A 23,678-nucleotide genomic window follows, 5' to 3' on the forward strand; every position below is an offset into this window, starting at 1 on the left:
GGCATCAGTCTTATCTGTATTCAAACTGATGTTGTTGCTGGCCTCGCTGGGCTGTTTTGTGTTCATTATGTTTCGTCCTGTACTATGTTGTGTCTTATTATGCAGCTGGTAGCACTCCAATATCCCTGGGGGATTAGCAAAGTAATTATCTATCAGTAAAATGTAGACATAACTAGTCTCCAGCTTACTTCCAACCCTTTTTCTCAGTTTCTCCCCCATTTCTTTTTTTTTTTTCTGTTAATGCTCTTGCAGATCAGGTCCCGAAAAATGACATCCATCACTATTCTGTCTGGACATTGGTCCTAATAACACTCTTAAGAAGCATCATGGAATCGCAGATAGATGGATGGTATGGATGGACAGCATAATGGCTCCACTTCCGTTTCATCATCCATAGTTTCTGAATTTTGCCAAAATCTGAGCTTTTGGGCTCATAATGAGCCGAGCGAAGTCGCAGAGGCTCCCGAGCACAAGTGATTATATTGCTTCAGTCAGGCTGCTGCAGAAAATGTCAATGAATCACACAGCTGCATTATTAAAGGGTGAGTCACTTTATCTCAGAGAAGCTCCCGGAGAAAAAGTCTATAGGTGGCTTACTTAACTCAGATATTATATGATGTACGCTGACAGTTATTGTAGCACTACAAATACACCCTGAGGCCAAACCGTTACGCATCAATGGAACTTAATCGCACGTTACATCGGAGCACCTACTAAAAGATGCATGTGTAAAATATTACTCACTAAACAAAGCAAACTGCATAGTGGGTGGGATGTGAGGTTATAATAGTTTTGAATTTTCAGTTTTTTATTTTATTTTATTTTTGACTTTTTGATTTCATTTTAGTTTAGTTTTCAGTCTTTGTTGGCTAGTTTTAGTTTAGCTTCTGTTTTTTCCAAAAGGTTTATTTTGTATTTATATATATATACATATATTTTTTTTTTTTTTTTTTTTTAGGGCCAGCTATAAGGTCTCAGAAGTATGTAACTACATATAGATACAAAATACGTGATTGGAGAACTGTGTAGGAATGGCCATAATGTTTAATGTTTAATCTTTGCGCTACTTTAGTGTCTCGTGAAGCAATTGCGTCACAGCATCATCTCCTGGAATTTAAAGTCCGTTCAGTTTCTGAAAAACTGAAATTAATTTACGTTCATTTTTATTTTATATAGTTTCAGTTTAGTTTTTCTTAAAGGATATAGTTTTTATTTAGTTTCAGTTTATTAAAAATATTTGCCATTGCTTATTTTTGTTTTAGTTTACTATAACAACTCTGGTGTGATGTAGTCCTAGTTGGAGGTTTCGGTCTGTTGATTTGGTGTGACTTTGTAGGCTATGGTTTGACATTGTGAGCCATATGTAAACTAAGATAACGGAGCCCTTTGATAGTAATGTTTCACTCTAAGTCTTGACTTTCTCTGCATTATACTTGAACTGTTTTTTGGCTCAACTCCTCCACGTTAGGTTCAACTAGTGAAGCAAAAACTGTGAAAGGTTGAAGGTTAAGCAAAATGCGGGGAATCTGGATTCTAGCTGAACTCGCATAACTTGCACAAAGGCCTCGATAAACACTCTTTTCAAACACAGCCAACATTTTTATTTCATTTTGAACATCCCTCCAAACTCTTGGCTTTGTTATAGATATATTCTATATGTTGGCTCTCTCTGCACTTTATGTTGTGATCTCTTCACAGTCCTGTTTATCTGTAGTGAGTGACACAAAAAGTGAGGCCTGTCACATGAAACAGGAAGGCACACCCCGAACCCCTAGAGCGCTTTGTGCCACGGAAAAACAATGAAAATCTGGCGGAAAGAAAAACACATCATAGATGTGCTGTAACACTGGATATAGAGGAGTTCATATTCATCTTTTATCTTCCAAAAAACAAATTACAATAGCAAAGAAGTCATTAATGTGGGCTGGTCTAAACAAGGCACACGGGGAACATCATCACATTAATTAAACTGACTATCCTTCAACATAACATTTGGAGTTTGATGGCATAGCTTTCTCTCTTTTTTTGTGTATAGAGCACTCTAGAGGACATCATCCACTGCTCCTCTCATCCTGTATTTTGGCTTTATTCAACCAAGACGTGGATTCATCTCATCATAGGATCCACATACTAGTTGTTTACCCAGAAAATAGATGAAAATATTTATTTTATCCACATTTTACATCCTAAATTCAAAGTGGATCAGTGTTTTCTTTTATGCCCTGCAGACATATTTAACCCAGGGAGTCAATACTTTGCAAACACTGAATCTTCTTAGATATGTTTTTATCAACTTGGACCATCTGGATTTGGGGATTTTTTTTTTTTTTGCTTTCTTCCTTTAGGGGTAACATTAGACATGCATTGGAACTAGTGTGTGTGTGTGTTAGTTTAAGATTTAAGGGTCTGTCTGCTGATTAGTGTAAAAGGAAAATCTTATTAAATCCAATATGCCTCAATGTTGTATAACAGTGAAACATGAAAAAGTCCAAGGAGATTGTCATATTACCATAAATGGTCGAAGTTTCAGATAGAGAATATGAACATAGAGCAAATATGCTGATTGAGGTAAAATTACATGAGATACATTACATATTTATTCTATTATTAAGTCTACAAAATGCAAAAGAATGCCTGTTACAAGTTACCCAAGAGACATATTGATGGTGCAATATTGCTTATTTTGAACATACAAACTCTAAATATTTCTGTTTACAATAATATCACACTAGTTGGTCAAACTTAATGGGCAACTTCTGGGTCTGAAAAGTGAAGCCAATGCGGGAGTGCCTTAAACTTGCATTCTTTCTAATAGCCAGCAGGGGGCGACTCCTCTGGTTGCAAAAAGAGGTCTGATTGTATAGAAGTCTATGAGAAAATGACCCTACTTTTCACTTGATTTATTAACTCAATAAACATTGTAAACATGAGTTTATGGTCTCAATCGCTAGTTTCAAGTCTTCTTTAATACAGCATGATGTTCATTTAGTAAATTATGGTTCCATTTAGAGTAAAATAGACCATAAAGGAGGGTATGATTTAGGGCGGGGCTACCTTGTGATTGACAAGTTGCTGCCACGACGTTTTCCGGTCTGGAAGTTGTCCGCGTTTTCATCTTACAACTTTAACCCTTTCACAGTGTGTTTTCAGTTCATGAAAGTTAATTATAACTTTTTTGGTCACCTAAAAATTTTATTCAGTCGTACTTACCCTCTTGTGTCACATCTAGTTGCAAAAAAACAACATGGCGATGGCCAAAATTCTGAACTCGAGGCTTCGAAACGGCAGTCCACAAACCAATGGGTGACATTACACTTCTATGCAGTCTATGGTCAAACTACTATAAGAAACTGACTGACTGACTGTTTTCTGCTTAATAAGATTTCAACACTGTTTATGCTGGCCAAAGGTGTTCTAGAAAGAAACACCACCACCAATCATTTCAATGTTTGTGACTATTTGTCCTATTTCGTACCAACTAGGCCTGAAGTTTACATATAGAACATTGCAATTTAAATCAAAATCCCAATATTGGTATTAAAAAAAATCATAAATGGAAATTATTAGCCATTTAGTAGCTCACATTTAGGAGGGTATATTTAGGACAGATCTGCAGTTTCCTCAGTCATCCATTGACTCTGTATCCTGAAAGTTAGTTGTTTAGAACTTAGAAAGCAATGTGTGATCTCTGCTTTGACCTCTTTTACTGTTATGTGATTACAGACAGAAGCATGTGCGGGCTTGTATTGCTATGTATGTCTTACCTCCCAGGCTGAACAGCAGTGTATGTTCAACGCTATGGCAGGCCCTAATCATAGTAAATAGAAATGTGGCAGGCACAGGCATGAGTCCACCAGCCGCTCAAACTAACAGTTGGCGCTGCTGGTGGATGGCAAAATGTCGCATCAGCAGACTGGGCTTTGTACAACGCAAGAGTGGGTTAAGCTTCGTCCTTAAACCACAGCATCAGATAATTACATATTCTCTCAATTCTTGTACCATCTTTAAGTATATTTCTTCTAGTGTCATCTGTGTTTTTCTTTCATGATTTTTATGTTTTTGTATTCCTCTTTCAGATGATATTGACGGTGTACCTCAGCGATGGGGAACAGGCTGCCACTGAGGTGCCCATCACCCCCGAGACGACGTGCCGCGACGTCGTCGAGTTCTGCAAAGAGCCCGGCGAGAGCGGCTGCCACCTGGCCGAGGTCTGGAGAGGCAACGGTAAGAGCTGGTTTAAAAGAGTGCTGCTTGTTACGGAGGCGCTTCTTTTCTTGTGGTGAAAGCAGCGCTCAGTGCTCTGCCCCGTTAAAGAAGGTGTCACCAGTAATGCATGAATCTGAAAGTCCATTATCTCTGAGCGTGACACTTCACTTACGAGCACAGGAATGTAATTATATAAAGCAGTAGCCTTTAGCCTTCCTCATTAATGTAAAAACAAGCTCTTCATTAAAAGAAAGTTCAGGTGCCAAGCAGGGCCATGCATGACTGCCTGAGTGGAGGATGGAGAAGCCACAGATAAGGCAAAAGTTTCACACCCTCAAATAGAAGAGAAGAATAGATCAGCTATTATCAATACTATAATATACTTAAAGTACAAACTTGTATGTCAGAACAGGGTTACGTGCTGGTGCAGTCCACAGCACTGTCACAACAGATTCCACTCGGCCCGAACGCTTTGCTCCCATCTCCACAGTCGTGCTGACACACCCGGTGTTATCAGCGTTTTTTGCTGAGGGGCCACTCCCCTGTTGAAAACAACATCCCCAGCCGAGGGCTTTATTAACCCACGTTATGCAATCGTGTTCGGCTGGTGCCTCACAATGCAGCCGTCTGCCCCCGAAACCTCCTAAAACCTCTCTGTCTTTGTCTCTGCCTCTTTGTCTCTCTTAGTTTTGCCCACAGAGCGCTCATCCTCTTGAAATGTGAAAAAAAAAAAGTTTTAGCAGGCGTACTTATCCATCAATCTCAGCGGTCATAGTTTTTATAGGGATGTCATCACTTGATTTAATTCTGATAAAACACGCACACTGCCAAGACATAGACAGATGTCAGCATAAAGTAATAATAATACATTTTATTTAATGGGCGCTTTTCATGGCACTCAAGGTCACCTTACATCACATAAAATCAGTAATAAAACCTTCAATAAACAACAAGCACCGGTAATAAAACATAAATAAAATCAACAATAACACATACAATAATTAAAGTGAATACGCTAGTTTAAAATGATGGGTTTTAAGAGCAGTTTTGAATCTGTAATGGAGTCCAGTATGCGGATGTGAGAGGGATAGTGGGTTTCCAAAGTTTGGGTGCAGTATAGGACAATGTCCTGGCACCCATTGTGCTGAGGTTGATGGCTGGTAGTGCCAGTAGACCTGCTGATGAAGACCGCAGGGAAAGATAAAGTGGCTTAGATCATAAGTGTATCTGTTGTTCTTTGATGATCTTTACTTTATTAGTTCATTTTTTTAATCATCGTAGTTATCAGAACATTAAAGAGGATCTATTATGCTCATTTCTAGGTTCATACATGTATTTTGGGTTTCTACGAGAACATGTTTATATGTCCCTGTCGGGGTTTATTTCACAACAATGACCCGCTAGCTGTACATTATCCCACTTATTACACGGCTACTTACTTAAGAAGTCAATAATTTGACACAAAAACCGCCAGAGTCTTACATCAGAACTGCGCCCATAGCAACGGTCTGTTATACATAGCAACGGTCTGTTATACATAGCTACGGTATGCTATAAAGAAATAACAGACCGTTGAATGCCGTGATTGACCAATCAGAATCGAGTATTCAACAAAGCTGTGTAATAAGCAAATGTGTTACTTGGTGACATCACCACGTTACAGAAGAAAAGGCGGGACTTAAAACAAGGCGTTTCAGGCAGTTAAGGAGCAGTGTTTCTATGGGGGAGAGTAACCTCTTTGGCGTGGACTTTGTAACTTTGCAGACCTTTTACATGCAGAAAAAACGATATAACACAATAAAGGAAAGGGAAAAAGCAGAAAAGCATTATAGGTCCTCTTTAACACGCACACAGTTTCCCCCTCCACTCCCAAGCCGAGTTTGCATTGGCCTGCCCTACGAAACCTCTGTTGTGGGTTAGTTCATTACATGCTGCAATACTACAATACATGATCAGTAGTAGATCATCCCTATGGCAGACTATATCCAGCTCAGAGACCTCCTGTTTGATGCAGTTTGCGTCACAGAAACAACCCAAAAATGAAAGAAAACAGAGCTACGCTAGCTCTTGGCGGTAGTTTCATATTGACATGAGAGTAGTGGTTTCAATCTAACTCTCAGCAAGAAAGCATATTTCCCAAAATGTCAAATGTTTTCTTTAAACTGTGCTTTTAACTGGCACACATCATTTTGCATTTGACTTATTGGATATATACTAGAAAACTGAATTAGATCAGCCTGTTTCCATGAGACAAATATGTTTAGTTTAACTAATCTTAACTTTTCTGTCTGTGTAGAGCGAGCGATCCCCTTCGAACACATGATGTATGAACATCTGCAGAAATGGGGGCCTCGGAAACAAGAAGTCAAGTTCTTCCTCCGGCATGAAGATTCACCGACTGAGAGCAGTGATCAAGGTGCGTATTGTCTCCTCTGTCTGGAGGTGTTTCTGCTCTGTGTAGTCTCTCTACCTGGAGGGTGGAGGGTGGGGTCGAGGGTTGTCGGGGAATTCCTGACACCTGTTCTGGCTGAGTGCTCAGCTATGGACGCTGTTATCTAGTTTGTCTTCGCCGAAGTTTAATTGATGCTTGATGGTGCATTTCAAAGGAATAATTCATGCATTGACAGGAATCTTTTTTTGCATTTGTGTTTGGGTGGAGTATAGCCACATAAAAAGCCAGGTGTAAAACAAATTCCTGTGTTGGAATTGAATCAAAGTCGGGTTACGTTGTGTAGACCACTAAAGGAAGCACACACAAAGTTAACAGGCGGCAGAGAAACAAACTCATTCTGACGTGATCCTGATCTGATTCATATTTGATATAAGAAAGTGTATTTTTGCAGCAAAGGTACCATCAAGATATCCGGTGATTTTTTTTAGAAGTACAGTACAGCAGAAGCGGCCCTTTTTTTTGTATCTCTTCCTGTGACGTTTTAAATCATTTACTCACATCTTTCCATCAAGCCTTTCTTATCAAAAACAGTTTGAGTTAGGTGGCTTTAGTCAGCAGTGCTTGTCCCAGTTCTTAAATGCCTCTGTCACGAGCAATCAAGTCAATGAATTTTCAAACTATTCCTGACAATGGTTGTTGCCTCTGAATCTGCACTTGTGTGCGACCGTGCACGCCCGTCTGTGCACGCTGGTGTGTCTCTGCCCTGCCCGTGTTTGTGATGGCGACTGTTTTCTTTTTTTGCAGGGAGTCAGCAGTCTCAGGATCAGACGAGTCGCAGAAGTGGAAACGCTGGAGAGAAGCACAATGAGAATGGGGTGAGTCTTAATTAGCATTGTCTAAAATAAAGGATGTTAAAATAGAAATGTACTTTTACAGAACAAACCAGGTCCATAGGCCGTTATGAAATCCTTCAGTGCAGTTACACAGGCATATACGAAGAGACAAAAAAGACTCTGAAAGTGGAAGCTAACTAACTTTCACCTAGTTAGTCTAGCTTGTTAACAGCAGCACTGATTCCTACCAGATGTTACTTTTTGTTAATGTTATTTTAACATCTGCTGAGTGCCATTGTCGAACTCCTGCACACTGTGTTGTTTTCGTCACACAGTATAGAAAGGAGGGGGGTGTTGCTAGCATTTGCTGTCTCTCTTTCATGGGTCCAGTTGTGGCCAGACTGTCAGAACTCTCAGCAATGTTTGTTGACCTGTCATCACAGATGTTGTACAAAGCAAATGAATCAGATACGTACACAATCTAGTGTAGTGTACACTAGGGGTGGGAATCACCAGAGGCCCCACGATACGATATTATCACGACACTTAAGTCACGATATGATGTTATTGTGATATTAAACATATTGCGATATGCTCTGTATTGCGATAAGATAAGATAGAAAAGATATATTAGGATTTATTACCTTTTTTCAACTGCAAATTATGCAGTTTGTCAACGCCGCGTTGTCTAATAAGATACAGTTTTCACTCCTCATCAGCATCATCTCAGAGTTCTCATTCACATATCTTGAGGTCAGAGGTCAAGGGACCCCTTTTGTAAATGGCCACGCCAGTGTTTCCTCGCCAAAATTTAGAGTAACTTTGGAGCGTTATTTTGCGTACTTCCCGACATGCTAACATGACATGATACCAGTATCTTCACTCTAGCTTTAAGACTGAGTACGCTACAAACTCTGAAAGACAGAATAGCGGCTTGTTAAGAGGTTAATAGTTTATAAAATAAAAGATTGATACTTGACGTCTGTGTATCGAAACAATAATGCCACGCAAAATATTGCAAAGAGTATACAGTATATACTGATTTCTTGGCAAAAAATAGTTTAATTTCAGTTTGACTTTAGTGAGACACATTGCAAAGGTGAAAAATGCTTTAAATCATAGTGGCTTTCTAATACCAAGACAAAGGCATTTGTTACACTCTATATTAAAGACTGCAAAGCAAATATTTGCAAGGGAGGAGTCATTGTTCCTCAGTGAGTTCAGCTGATATGATTTCTTTACATCGACTCTAAACTGGTCAAGCAGCATTTCTGTGTTTTCATAGTACAGCACAATAATGTCACAACTCCAGTCTCTGGTATGAGGTAGAACTATCAGTATCTGTGGATACATGATTCTGATATTAAGCCAGTGTTTGAGAGTAACATCACAGACCCTGCTCTGTTTCCACACAGTGTTTCCCTGTCAGGTGCGCCCATTGTTGTGCATGTTGAGCTCTAGCTTCAGGATGTGTGTGTGCTAGGAGATGTGAATGACTCCGATAAGAGCAGCCTCCGGTGTGGCATCCTTTCTCTCTCCGACCATCTGTCCCAGATTTCACAAAAGTAAAGTGTTGCGGTCAAGGAATCGTAACTAATCCAACCTTAAGGGTGAAGGGAAGAATCCAGCGCAGCAGGAAATGGAAGGGTTGTTGTTTTTGTTTTAAAAAAAAAAAAAAGATTGTAGCACAAGAGCACCCAGAAGCCATTCCTGTTATTATCATCCTGAAAACCCACAACTTCTGACCCTGTTTGTGTTGAGGAAGTATCATGAGGTAATATATATTTTTACGGATCTAGAAATCGATCAACTCCCCAGGCGATCGTCTTTATTTAATCACCTCCAGTATCGTACTACTAACCTATAAAACCATAGCATGGCAACATCTATTTTATCACCACTGCTTGTTCAACATTATCAGTTGCGCGGCCGGCTCTGCTTTAACCTCCCGAGTGCCAAGGCTCAGTCAGCTGTGTCCGAGTTTCTTTCCTAATATCTGATTTAGAGGATTATATCAGTCAGCCTGCTGGATGATATAACGGGCCCTAAGAGGATCATTGCGTTGGCTTTTCCACGGGCTGCTGCCCAAACCTCAGGGGCTTTCTCTCCACCATGCAGAGCTGATCATCCTCTGAGAGGGACGCTGCCTCGTAAAAGAGCAGAGGCGCCTCAAGGGAACGCTACGACGACGATCGCACGCATTTTCAATGTTTTTTTAATGTCACAATTTTAGTTTCTGTAATTGATGGTGACATCTTATTGGCAGTGCTGAGACATCGCATTTCATTTACCAAGAGCTGACATGATTTGTTGAAAACATTTTTTTATCTTTAATCAATCACACATCGTTTCAGTGATTTTTGAAGCAGAAATACCAACGATTCTCTGGCTTCTCAAATGTGAGGATTTTCTGCTTTTCCTTACCATTTTATGATGGTTAATTGAATGTCTTTGGGTTTCAGACTTTTGGTCGAACAAAACAAGCACTTAGAAGACATCGCCATGGGCTCAGAAATGTCTTTCTTTTTTCATTCCGACCTACATCAATTGATTAGTCGAGAAAATAGTTAACATCAATAATGAAGATAATCGTAGTCACAGCTCTATATTTGGCCATGTCAATAAGCATTATCTCTTAATCTGTAGTTTATTTTCTTAATTGATGAATCTTTTGGTCTATCGAACGTCAGAGAATAGTTAAATGCATATCACAATTTCCTTAAACACAAGATATCATGTTCAAAACGCCTGTTTTATCCAACCAACAGTCCAAAACCCAAAGAATTTCAGTTTACTATCTGAGAAATTAATGACAAGATTAATTTATTTATTATCAAAGTAGTTGCTGATTTTTTTTTTTGTTGATCAATTAATCAAATAAACGTTTTAGTTCTTACAAAGTTCTTTGCTCTTCAGAACATTATTACATGAGTAATAGTCATGAATAACTGGGTTCTTTTATTCTGAAACATTATTGATGATTATTTTATTAAGGGGTGACTCTACAGGTGAATAGGGTAAAAAAACAAAAAACTAATAGATGTCATCATGAAACTTCCCCAGTTGATTACTTGCATTAAGACAATTGTTTTTTGTGTTAAGAGTTTTCTGAAATGTTATGTTTAAATATGCAAATGAGGCATTATAAAAAGCTAACTTAGGGTGAATTTAGGAGAAATCTACACACGCAAATAGACAAAATGTAGTAAAATAAACACATAAATGTGTATTTTGGATGTTTTATTTCCACTAGTCTGAAAGAAAACATGTTATGGAAGCAAAATAGCCCAAAATCAAAAAATTGACCAGGGCATGAAAAACGATATTTTAGCCTGGGATGTCACTCTCTGCTTCAGAAACAGATCTATACAGTTGTTGGAGCGGTTAACGTAGTCTCCCATCAGTGAGGCTGTGGCTGCTCTCCTTCTCGTTCTGCTCAGTCGGGTGTTTCTCCGACTCCCTCTTCATCATTGTCTGAGGGCGAGTGTGTCTGTTTCTCCCTCGGGTGAATTGTCACTGATGCAGTGTTGCCTGAGTGCATTTGAGCGTGGCTGTGTGTGCGTGTGCCAGTGGCTTCCCCCGCTCTCCCCATCTCGACCTCGCTTGAGTCAGCTCGTCCCTCCCCCCCACTCCGAGTCTTCCTAGACACTCTTACATCTAAATGCCTTAACAAATCCCAGGTAGGAAACCGCTGCGTGAGCCACACGGGCAAAGCTGCAAATGCAGTGTCCGTGTTGAGTGTCTTTTTAAGAGATGAGATGATGCATGACATCAAATTATTCCCAAAGAGAAGCATGTTTTATTCAGACAAGATGAGTCACAAAAGTGTCTGCCTCTTCTAATCGAGTAAGAGTAGCGCATGCATACAATATTTTTGTCTTTTGCGTGTTTTGTTTATTTCACCTGGACTTTATTATCCATTTTTCATGTCGTCATAACTTCCATGCCTCTTACTAATCCCTTCATGTTTTAAAAGAGAGCTCTTTCCGCACAAGTATTCTACATTTCTCAGTCTGTTATTTGAAAAAAACAAAAAAAAAAACACGGTGACATTTCCTGCATCGTCTCCTCCCTCTTTGAACACACTTCCTAAAGGCAAAATCTAGGAGCACTTCAGCATTTCAGTACCGCTTGTAGTTTGGAGGACTGTAACTCGCTGCTCACTCAGTATGCTGTTTTATTGAAGAGTAGCAGTGCGCCAGTGTGTTGACGGTAGCGGCTGCTTTTAGGATATTCAGAAGTCTGTAGAGTGATAGTTCGGGGAAAAACAGAATTGAATGTGATCGCCAGTCTTCCTTTATTCTCCCGAACAACACATGGGTGCTGATTTCTGGCTCGAGAGGAGGATTTCATTGAAAAAGTTTACGGAGGTGATGAACCATTTTTTCATTTCTAGTAAATCCATTTTTACTGTTACTTCTACTAGCTTAGTCTTACATTATGTAAACTCTATACCTTTTTATAATTTGTTAGTTGCGTAGAGCGTTTTTTCTTGCTACAACTATAGCTGAAGTGATTAGTTGGTCAACAGAAAAGAAGAAAATGGCACCTTTTTTCGTAATGGATACATTTTTTAAGTCATTTTGCCAAGTCAAATGCCAAATATTCCCTTGTGTATGATTGTAAGACTTTGCGGCCTCTCTTTCTATTTTGTTTTAGTAAACTGAATATCTTTAAAAGGGTGATTCTACACATCATATGTGTGTGTCATTTTCATATGTGAAAAAGTTTGTATGAATCCTTTTGTTTGCTGCACAAAATGTGATAAATTGCCCCAAGTGATTGCCTGAGTTGGGGCCGATGACTACAAGTTTGAAAATGAAAAGAATCTGGAGGTGTGGAGTTAGAAAGAAGTGAGCTCACCAGTTCCTCATCTCTGCTTGAGGCTAGAAGCTTGATGCTACATTAGCCGCTGCTAGAATAACACACCAGAATCTTAGACCGAACTGTCTGTCACAAAGTTGCATTGTGGGTAATGCAGGTGTCAGGTTTTGACTAGGAAGAAGAAAGCTGTCCATCGTGAGTCTGACAATGTTTTAGAGGGCTGCAGGGATGATGTATTTTTGTTGGCCAACCAAGAAGTTTTATAAAACTGCAATGGACATTTTTGTTTCTACTATTTTCTGTCATTTTTAGACCAAAACAGTCAATTGCTTGATTGAGAAAACAACCTGCAGATTCATCTGTAATGAAAATAATCATAAATTGAGGCCCCAAGTTATATCCTATGAAACTGACCTCTAAGGAAAAAAGTAGGTTGTGTTGTTTTTTTTAACATCAATAAATGTAATGCATATATAAACCATACAGGGATCCACTCATTAAACCACTGCTCTACAGCACCAGTAGTGGCCAAAAACATCACAGGTCATGTTTAGCCGTGAGTCTCCTGCTCGCTAACTGAGTCTCGTCACAAGTAATGTCCCATCGTAATGACATTTGGAGCCTTGCTGTGGAGAACGGAGAGCCCGACTGTCACTGCTGTTTGAGCCTCTGGCTGCTGAAATCAGACAGATTTTAAAACCATTTCTGCAAATGTCTTTTTGTGTAACTTGTTTCTTTGCTCTTGTTATGTAACGTTTTTTAGCTCATGTAACTTTTTCTGCACTTACGGATTTGCATATTTGTCTTTAAAGTGCTATTTCATCAAGCATTTACCTGAGTATTGGCAACATAAATGACATAAAGATACACAAAGATATATGACCCTGCATGGGATCTCACTGTTTAGTTCTCCAGATGTTTTACGTATTACTGATACTGAAATTGGACTGTTCAACTTTTAACAGTTGTTTTGGCTAGAGGAAGAGTCGCGTATCCTCATTAGTGTGTCATCATACTCATAGCAGCTCCCACAGGGCAAAAAAACAAATATTGGGTCATGCCCTGGTTTGAACCAAACATGTGTTAGTGTGAGGAAGACGGGACCAGAATCATTTTTTGGCTTATTGTACAAAATCGTAATTTAAATTAGTTTCAAATGTTTCAAAATCCTTGTGTATCATCAGTATACATCAGTGGCTCTTATAACATTTTGTATGTTGTCAACATCAGGACCACTCTGCTCAGATCTCAGTGTGTTGTTGACCGATTCTCGTGTGTTTGTGTGTGTAGGTGGGGAATCAGCGTGTGGAGCTCACGCTGTCAGAGCTGCAGGAGATGGCCACACGGCAGCAGCAGCAAATCGAGGCTCAGCAGCAGATGCTCGTCGCAAAGGTAGCGTCTTGTCTTCATTCTTTTATCTTACTATGGTCTTTCATTCAAAATATGCTTCTTACTGCTCCTACCGGGTAACACTAGAGGGTTCACAGGTCCACTACACAGGAGGCTCACCACAAGCTGCAATATCTTCCTGCTTTTCTAGTTGAAATTGTTAAATCTGAAGCAGAAATTTGTGGTAATTATATCAGAAAATCACCCAGTCCTTAAACCTAAATGTTATGTTCTCATGCTGGGATTAGATCACACAAACATTTTGCATTTTCAGATGGTTACTGTGTCAGACAAGGCAGTCTTTCTCGCTGTAACTTTGTGAGAGACATAGCAGAGTAGGGTTGGGCAATATGACGGTATACAGTATACTGTGCGACGGTAGAAATCTGTCCACCTATAGAGTTTTGGCAAAACCTGTGACACTTGAAATTCTTGTTCTCAGGAATCTTAAAGCTTAAAGAATTTGAGTGTTACTGTTTTGAGTCTTAAGTCTTGTCTTGTCTTGTCCCAGTTGTTCTTGTTTGTTCCAAATTAAAGAAGAAAATAATCAAATGTGATGAAGAACGGTATGGTTATTTTAAACCATTTATTAATTTAATTAAGAGAACAATTACTGTATCGTGATATATACCGTTACCATGATATCAAATTATACCGTGATTGAAGATTTTGGCCATATCGCCCACCCCTATGGCAGAGTATACGTTGAAGCCAGACCAATCATAGCTTGCCATCTTTCGCATTCAACAGAGGTGATCAGAAAGGTTCGGGTCAGTTTGATATTATGTCATGTAGTCTGAGACTCCGACACAGACTGGGCATTAGTTCAAGGCCCAGCAAGATCAGTACACAGCCTCGAACCTTCCTGTTGGAGAGGAAACAGACTCCTGTTGCACTACTCTCATCCAAAGAGTCCCATCATGACCTGAAACTGGGGCAAACAGTTGTGTAACAAATGAGATGGGAGGCAGTATGAGTCACTGTGCTGTAGGATTGTCCAGTTTGTCAGAATTCATAGTTCAGTCTTTAAAGGAACTTGCATAACAGTGTTCACTCAAACATGTACATTATGCATGACTTTGAAGACTAAGAAAACTACCTTTCTCAGACCAATTAAATAAAAATATGTCATCTTGTAATGGAAGGAATATTAACCTCCATATAACCAGTCCACCAGGCTTCTCAGTGCACTAACTGAGTCTGACCACCGTGCTTGTGGAGTGCTGATCAGTTGAGATCTGTCATGCGAGACGAAGCCCACTGTAGACCCCGCAGATAGACGTATTTATTGCCTTTGTTTTGGCGTGTGAAAAGTAGGCCCACATGAAGCCCTGCAGTCATTTGGAAACCTGGGCCTGTCATTTCCTATTTTAAGACCTGAACTGGAGCAGTTCTCAGTTGGGTGGAGAGATGAAGTCATCTGACCCTTTCTTCAGCCTTCTGACTTCAGTCTTGACACAGCGCAGCATTTCATTCACGTAGTCGTGCATACAGTAGAAAGAGTTAGCCTAGTTTCAGGGTATGTATGTCTGTCTGCCATAGAGATATCTGTGTGGTGCCTCGCTGGTTTTAGTATTGAGACAGTCCGCACTGTTGGATGCAGTTTGACATAATTTTTGTACCTTGTGTTTACCTGTTTGCCTATAAAACATCACTCTCTGTCCGGTTCTCCTGAAGGAGCAACGTTTGCGTTACCTGAAGCAGCAGGAGCGGCGTCAGCAGCAAACCGTCTCAGAGAGCGAGAAGCTACAGAAGCTGAAGGATCGCGTGGAGAGCCAGGAGGCGAAGCTCAAGAAGATTCGGGCAATGAGAGGCCAGGTGGACTACAGCAAGGTCATCAATGGCAACCTGTGTAAGTATACTTTTAATATGTACATCATCTACTAACTCTGTTTTTAAACACTCATGCAGTTGTATATAGCTCCGTTTCCACCAAGAAGTTCCTGGTAATTTTAGTCCCAGGACTACTCTTGAAGGAACTAAAAGGTTCCAGACAGGAAGGAGGCTACACAATACCACTTTGAGAAGAAAGCTACCTTGCTTATTTTAAAGAAGTCAGCCAACATGTACTGTAGGTTACGAATGAGCTGATGTTGTTTCTTCATGTCTCACATCCAGCGGCAGAGATCGAACAGGTCAGCGGCCTCTTCCAAGAGAAGCAGGCAGAGTTACAGTCTGCAGTGCTGAGGGTGGAGCAGCTGAGCCTGCAGCTGGAGGACCTGAGGAGGGGAAAGCTCAACGGCATACAGACGGCCCTGGGTGGACAAGTAACCGGCGCTGCAGCCCTGGAGCTCCGTAAGCTCTACCAGGAACTTCAGGTACTGCCTTGTAGAAATAAGTGCAACATCTGGTGACGTGCAGCATCTACCGTTCTAGTGAATCTGTACGTCCGCATTTAATCCCCCACAGATCCGGAACAAGTTGAACCAGGAGCAAAACAGCAAGCTGAAGCAACAGAAAGATCTTCTCAACAAACGCAACATGGAGGTGACGCTCATGGACAAGCGCATCAGCGAGCTGCGGGAACGCCTTTACAAGAAAAAAGCTGAGGCACGTCAAAAAGAGAACCTTCCTGTAAGACTAAGAGCGCTCAACACATCTCCTCATTAAGACTCTTTTTTGTTGAAATGTCTCCTGTCCCAGTGAGAAGTCAGTCCGGACAGTCCAACTTGTGAAATTGTATTATTATCATATCTCCTCTATATGTTGATTGTTTTCCCTGTCAACACTTGTAATATTTGAATCTTTTCTGACTCTTATAGCTGAACAGAGCCAACGGGCCTCCCTCTCCCCAGCCGGCTCCTGGTACTCTGGGCCGCGTCGCTGCCGTTGGGCCGTACATCCAGGTCCCTGTACCGGGCCGACAGGAAGGAGGCTACACAATACCACCTGATCCACTGAAGCCTCAGACTCTGGGCGTTAATAACCAAGCCAACCAAGGCCGCACCAAGTCAGGTTGGTTGAAACCCATACAAATGACAATTGCCGTGCAGCTTTTTCCCCAAAAAATTATGCAAACAACAGTGATACACTGTCTTTAGGCTGAGTTTTAATTGAAGATTTTAGTCTTTTTCTTTCCTCATTAAAGAAAGCAGGAACATTGTGATGGTCATTTAGCTAAAGCAGATGAGAAGATAGTTCCTGGAGTGGATATGTAGTCGTCTTACTATACATTTAACACATCTTGCATGACTGAAATTCCCTCCCGGGCCCCGACTGTTACTGTTTCCTTCCTACCTGACTTCTCAGTTAATTCTCCGCCTGGACTTGATTTCTGTGATTTTCCTTTTCCTTCCTCTCTAACATCCCTCTCTTCCTGTGTTGTGTACACTGTGATTCCCTTCCTTTTCTCTCCTCCTCCTCTCTCATGTGTCTGTCCTGTGCTGTCTCTGTAATGTCTCCGTTTCACCGGGTGCGGGGTTGGGGGCAACTCTTCCTTTGGGCAGACGGTGTGCGAAAGCCTCCCGGCCCTTGGAAGGTGTCTGATTTAGACATCGTTGTGGACCCGGTACCCCCGCCCCTTCCAGAATCACACCCGGGCACCGGAGCCTCCACTGGCTCCGACGGCACGTCCCGTGAGTGCACAGTGCTGCGTAAGCAGAGAGGGGTTGGCACCTCCTGAACCTTCTCTCTCGATTGTAGCACGGGATCCTCAGCATGCACCGGAGTTATTTCACTCCATACAACATCTTTTTAAGGGTGTTTTCACATATAGTCCTTTTTAAACGAACCAAACTCAGTCCTAAAGCGGACCAGCAGAAAAGGCACTCAGTTCTTTTTGCGTTTGGCGTGTCAGTTCATTTGAAAGAGGATTCATTTCTCATTCTGATCCACTTCAGCTCTAACCGGGCCTCAGTCCTCTTTCTGTTCACACTATAGTTTCTCTGGAGCTCAGACCCACATAGTTTTTTTACTTGCCGTGCGGTCCTAATGGAATAAATTCATTAAGACCATAAACGTCTGTGTGACATATGCGAAAAATGCAGCGCTGTTTTAGGATGTCCCGCCTGTGCAATTAATGCAATTTTTAATGTGTTTTGTCATCAATTATTACAATCATAACGAGCATTTGGGGGCAAGCCAGAAAGGTACTTTCTCTATCCTCAAGCGGAGGCTGGTGGTCGCTAAATTGTACACGCATAGTGACTCTATTTTATATAGTAAAAACATCTCCTTCAAACAACTGTATTATTATTTTTATTATTAAGTTTCTCGCCAAAATCCAAACACATTTTCTTTTGTCCCCGGGACACCATTAGTCTCAAGCCTCAACAGTACATACGGTACGTGCGGTACTGTAGAAAATAAAGTACCGTCTTCAGAATTTTTGCATCGACTTGGTACTGGTTCTTGTGACAACCCTAAAGTGAACCTGGAGCAGTTTGTGTTCACAATGCACAGGTTAAGCGAACTGCAACGCGGACTTGAAGCGAACCGTACTCAAACCACATCCCGAGGTCTGAGTCTGGTTAGTTTCAGAGGGGTCTGAGTTCTTTTGGAGTGTTCACATTATGCACAAAAATTGCTGACTAATCGCTCTGAGTTCGATTGGACGGCTGAAAAGGACTTAGTGTGAAAACACCCTAAATATCATAGTCAGTTTGATGTTGGGCAAAGAATTTAAGATTATCAAAATTGCGTTCTGCCCCGAACTGATGTTTTTATACTACTCTACAAAACAGATTCGCTTAAACGTCATGATTTTGTCCACCAGACAAATGAAAGCGTACATGCACAGCTGGGGAATCTGAGGAGGAGATGAGCATCTGTGCCTGGTTAACATAAACAATGGCCGGCTGATGGAAGCATCCTTGTTTGGCATCATTAAGCTCTCCCGCCAGTGCAGCACTGAGAGCCAGTTTTTCTGAGCACATGTTGACATTTAGTTTTGGAGTGTTTCCTCTGTGGATCGGCTAATGACGTCAAACTAGTGGGGGTGCCATCTTGAAACACTTTGCTGCCATCTGCAGAAATGTGACGCTCTTAATCGCAGTTGACATCATATGAAGAAAGTGTCACAGACTAAGGCACTGCTGATCCCCGTGTGTGATTGTGCACTTCTGAGAAGGTTCAATGAGTTCGAGTGCCTCGTAAAATTCACACGCAAGATATTAGGGCTTTGTTCTAATTTCATAGCATCCCCCAGCCTGCCTCACATTAACCTTCACACCACTCTCACAGCAGCCAAACTGTGAGAATCACCTTTAGCTGTCAAACGCTTAACATGCACAAGGAAACTTGTACATGTTAAAATGTCATCGGATTCACTTAGTATCTGTCACTACTGATCATCCAGATCAAGCTGTTCCCTTTTAGACTGGTTAGTGTTTGAACTGCTTTGTTATTACTGTAGTAATCCCAATCAACCACACTAACGTAGATCTACTGTATTGTTTGTTAATTTGAAGTTACCATAAGTACTAAATAGCATTGGAAATCTAGATAGCCATAATTGGATTTTTTGGGTCTCTAACGAGTCGGTTATTGTCATATTATACAACCTAATTCCTTTAACTATTGCTGTTGTTTTGTTGTGTCTTCCTTTTTTTCCATCCTCTTTCTTTTCAACCTATCCTTGCATCCTTTTTTTAATCCCTCACATCTATTTTTTTCAAGCAATCACTTTAGTCTAGGAGACCAACAGTACTGACATACTAAATCACAATTTAGTTACCAAATGTAACTAAATGTAGCTAAATACAAGTGCACAGTAGCAAAATACTAATGCAGATACATTCATTGCCATCATTGCTGTGAAGTGAAGGCTCAGGATTTTTGTCCTATTGATCAACAGCCCCTCTTGAAACATTTAGTGTGCCGTGTTTTTGATCAATTTTAATTTAAGTAAGAAAGTAGGACAACTTGCAAATTGTGTGATGTGCCAGATGTGGGAAATTTTGAGAAAGACGAACAACTGACATAAATAGTTAAAGTGCCTCTCTGAAAAGTCAGTTAATAGAAGATTTCTGTCTATGGGAAATTTCTTACCAGAAGGTCAATGTGTGACATATTTATTCGGGGTGGGCATAGTATTTTGCATGGCATCAATACACAGACGTCAAGTATCGATCTTTTATTATATAAACAAATAACCTCTTAACAATCCAGGCCCAGACGCTATTCTGTTTTTCAGAGTTTGTCTGTCGGGTCTTAAAGCTATAAAAAGTGAAGATACCTAAAGAATTGATTGGCACCAACGATGTCATGTAAGCTTGTCGGGAAGAACGTTAAATAACGCTCCAAATATACGCTAACTTTTGGTGAGGAAAAACTGGCATGGCCATTTTCAAAGGGGTCCCTTGACCTCTGACCTCAAGATATGTGAGTGAAAACTCTGAGATGAACAGAGTGAAAACTGTATCTTATTAGATAAAACAGATGTTGACAAACTGCATTATTTGCAGTCGAAAAAAGGTAATATATCGCAATATATCTTATTGCAAAACTCATGCATAGCATATAGCAAAATGTTTAAAATGGCAATAAGATCATATCGTGACTTAAGTATCGTGATAATGTCGTATCATGGGGCCTCTGGTGGTTCTTCCTTTTTGCAGGAATTTGTTATTTTTAGAGACCTTGTTTGATTTTCCCTTTTTATCTTTGCTTATACATGTAAATGAGGTTGAATTGTCTCTTAATGGTGTCTGGTTAATAGGATAGGCTTCTCAAAATCCTGAACCCTTCATTCAACACCAATTCTAGGTCAAAATGGTACATTACTTTACTCACGTTCTTGAAATTCCATCACTAATATTCCACTTTATATGGTTAATCACAATGTGAAAAAAATAAGAAAGCGTTACCATTTGGACCTAGCTCTGGTGGACATGCTTTGTCACTACCCTGAGTTGTAAAAGAGGCTTACGCTTCTCACACCACCTCAATCATTGGGTATCTTTTTTTCTCTTTTGCAACCCACTCACTGTGTCCTGTTTGTGCCCTAGCTAATGAAACTGGTTGGCCTACTTTAGGCAAGACCAGCACAACCCTAAAGCCTCCTGAGAGACGAGACTCAGGGGCTGATAACCCGGGCAAGAGCCCTCCCTCAGGCTCCCCCGTCGCTTCAAGTGCAGAAAAGGTTCGTCCTGTTTCTTCTAATCCGTCCCGTGGTTTACGTCACATGTATAAGAAAAATGTTTTATGTTTGAGATTGTGCTAGAGAGAAACTGTCATAGTGTTTTGATTTAATATAATTCAAGATTTAGGTTTAATTTTCTATTTATCTATCATCTATTCATCTATTTATGGCTATTTGTGTGTGATTTCATGCTTCTACTCAGGTGCTAGACCCCAAAATGGTGGTGTCCTCCCCTGCCGTATCCAAGCCACAGCCACCTCCCTATGGCTCCCACCTCAGCTCAGCAAACTCAGCCAGCTCCTTGGAGCGGCGCAGGGACGCACCTCCTCCTCTTCGCCCGCTCCCAAACCCGCCAGCTCCCGCTTGGCCCCGCGTCCCCCCCGCCACGGGCTCGTCCTCCCAGCAGATCCAGCAGCGAATCTCGGTGCCGCCGAGTCCCACCTTCCAGCCCAACCTACCGCTTTTCCCTCCCGGGCTGAGCGAGCGGCTGGATCCCCCGCCAGCTGTGGCGGTACGCCCCTTCATCCCAGACAGAGGATCACGGCCTCAGTCGCCCCGAAAGGGTCCACCCACCATGAACTCCAGCTCCATCTATCACATGTACCTCCAGCAGGCAGGTTCAAAGAGCCAGCCACTCAAGCCTGCTCTCAAAGCAGGTAAGACCCGGGTTTGAAAAGATGGTCCAGTTTTTGTTTTGTTTTTTTCTCATAATTTAGTAGTTTGATAGTTAAATCTTGAATCATTTGAATCTTACCTCTTGTTCTGTAGTGTGATATAATGTCTCTCAGTATTGCTGCCAATTGTTAGATCCAGTACACGCCCCTCAGCAATTTTTTATTTTATTTGGTCTGCTTTAATTTGTGCTCTCTGATTCAGTCAAACGGATTACGGCTTGTGAAAGCGCCCTTAGACTGCCAATGATGATGTCATTACCCACCAATATAACCCCACCCTCTCTGTTTGTCTCTAGTGTACGGGAAGCCTGTTCTCCCCCCCAGCTCGACACCCCCCTCGCCTCTGCCTTTCGTCCAGGCAGGAGGGGCCTTCCCATTGCTCCAAGGCCACCCCGGTGGCGAGGACACTTTGGACGGAGAGTTTGACGATCACGACTTCTTCCAGCACCCGGAGCCCTTAGCGCCTCCTCCCAGTGTGGAGAACATCCCGCGACCACTCAGCCCCACTAAGCTAACGCCCATGGTACACTCCCCGCTGCGCTACCAAAGCGACGCCGATCTCGAGGTGCTCCGTAAAAAGCTCGCCAACGCTCCGAGGCCGCTCAAGAAGCGCAGCTCCATCACGGAACCGGAAGGCCCCAGCGGACCCAACATCCAGAAACTACTCTACCAGAGATTCAACACTCTAGCGGGAGGCATAGAGGGAAATGGAGTGAGTGGGTCAGGAGGTGGCAACGGTGCCGGTAACGGAACGCCGTTTTATCAGCCGGCTGATCCTCCTGCGTATATGGGAAGGGACTCTGTGGCCGACACAGACAACGGCAACCTCCCCTCTGAGACGGCGCTACTGCCGCCGCCGGGGGCGGAGGAGGCGGGCTCTGAGGCATCTACTGACGCTAACGACAACGAGCCCTCGTCACCAGAGCTGGATCCTGCTGAGGAGGAGGAAGCAGAGGACGACAACAATAACAACGTGGGAAGCTCGGAGGCGTTGCTGCCCAGCCCCGTGCTGGAGGTGACCACTCCAGAGGAGAGCGGCACAGGGGCCTCACAGGCCTTGGTGAGAGCATACACACACTTATCGCATTTAAAGAGTTACACTTTCAATAAATAAAGTTGTATAACTCGTGCCTCCTCTCTGCATCGTCACAGGAGAAGCGCACAAACCTGAAGAAGCCAAACTCCGAGCGCACCGGCCACGGCTTCAGGGTGAAGTTCAACCCTCTGGCTCTCCTGCTGGACGCCTCATTGGAGGGAGAGTTTGACCTCGTCCAGAGGATCATCTATGAGGTATGTCACGACTGTGTGAGTATACTTTTGATTTATCTGCATTTGCACACTTTTGCGGCTAAGCACTCATCTTTTCATCTGGGTCCTTCTCTGTTTTTCTAGGTGGAGAATCCCAGCACTGCCAACGACGAGGGCATCACACCGCTGCACAACGCGGTGTGTGCGGGACATCACCACATAGTCAAGTTCCTGCTGGATTTCGGTGTGAACGTCAACGCTGCGGACAGCGATGGATGGTGAGTGATGACACACACACACATTTTTGAAGAAATATAGTTCAGTTTTGATTTTCCTGTTTTCATACATTATGTTTTTTTCCCCCGTTTGCTCGAAACAGGACTCCGCTTCACTGCGCCGCCTCCTGCAACAGCGTTCACCTCTGCAAGGTGTTGGTCGAGTCGGGGGCCGCCATCTTTGCCAGCACCATTAGTGACGTGGAGACGGCTGCAGATAAATGCGAGGAAATGGAGGAAGGCTTCATCCAGTGCTCCCAGTTTCTATACGGTGAGACACAACCTACCAATCAGTCTAGCGTGCACAATTGTAATTCTAAAAGGACTTCATTGAGGTTTGTACAAAAACCAAACACGTATTGTAAGGCAGTGTGGTATAAGTTGGAAAAAGTCTTTGGTTTTTAATTTGTCTATAAAGACCTTGATGAAATACTGACAGTCTGTTTTGGACTCTCTTACGCAGGTGTTCAGGAGAAGTTGGGTGTGATGAACAAGGGGACCGTGTACGCTCTGTGGGATTACAAAGTTCAGAACCAGGACGAGCTGCCGTTCGGCGAGGGGGACGCCATCACCATCCTGCGACGACAGGACGACAGCGAAACAGAGTGGTGGTGGGCGCGACTTGAGGACAACGAGGGCTACGTGCCCCGCAACCTGCTGGGGGTAACGACAAAATACATCATGTGTCACGTTTGTCCACTTTCCGTCAGCTCACCTGTAGAATTCACTTAAACTGTCATGGGTAGACAACTTATA

The 23,678-nt window shown here is 42.1% G+C and overlaps 1 protein-coding gene across 5 annotated transcripts in view; it reads left to right on the forward strand.

The window, feature by feature from the left end:
• ppp1r13bb (protein phosphatase 1, regulatory subunit 13Bb) overlaps positions 1–23,678 on the forward strand; it is a 33,912-nt gene that overhangs the window by 6,580 nt on the left and 3,654 nt on the right. Inside the window, exons 3-18 of one of the 5 annotated variants that reach the window (XM_037750704.1) lie at positions 4,077–4,224; positions 6,503–6,622; positions 7,403–7,473; positions 13,546–13,647; positions 15,322–15,496; positions 15,763–15,962; positions 16,054–16,218; positions 16,407–16,599; positions 17,091–17,219; positions 20,592–20,725; positions 20,928–21,381; positions 21,696–22,459; positions 22,552–22,704; positions 22,792–22,925; positions 23,027–23,193; positions 23,386–23,585. In XM_037750704.1, the coding sequence (XP_037606632.1) occupies positions 4,077–4,224; positions 6,503–6,622; positions 7,403–7,473; positions 13,546–13,647; positions 15,322–15,496; positions 15,763–15,962; positions 16,054–16,218; positions 16,407–16,599; positions 17,091–17,219; positions 20,592–20,725; positions 20,928–21,381; positions 21,696–22,459; positions 22,552–22,704; positions 22,792–22,925; positions 23,027–23,193; positions 23,386–23,585 (3,309 nt within the window). The remainder of the gene's footprint in view (positions 1–4,076; positions 4,225–6,502; positions 6,623–7,402; positions 7,474–13,545; positions 13,648–15,321; positions 15,497–15,762; positions 15,963–16,053; positions 16,219–16,406; positions 16,600–17,090; positions 17,220–20,591; positions 20,726–20,927; positions 21,382–21,695; positions 22,460–22,551; positions 22,705–22,791; positions 22,926–23,026; positions 23,194–23,385; positions 23,586–23,678) is intronic. The other 4 variants (XM_037750706.1, XM_037750705.1, XM_037750707.1 and 1 more) reach the window with 4 other exon arrangements.

Source organism: Sebastes umbrosus, chromosome 18 (genome assembly GCF_015220745.1).
Source record: "Sebastes umbrosus isolate fSebUmb1 chromosome 18, fSebUmb1.pri, whole genome shotgun sequence".
Classification (NCBI taxonomy): domain Eukaryota; kingdom Metazoa; phylum Chordata; class Actinopteri; order Perciformes; family Sebastidae; genus Sebastes; species Sebastes umbrosus.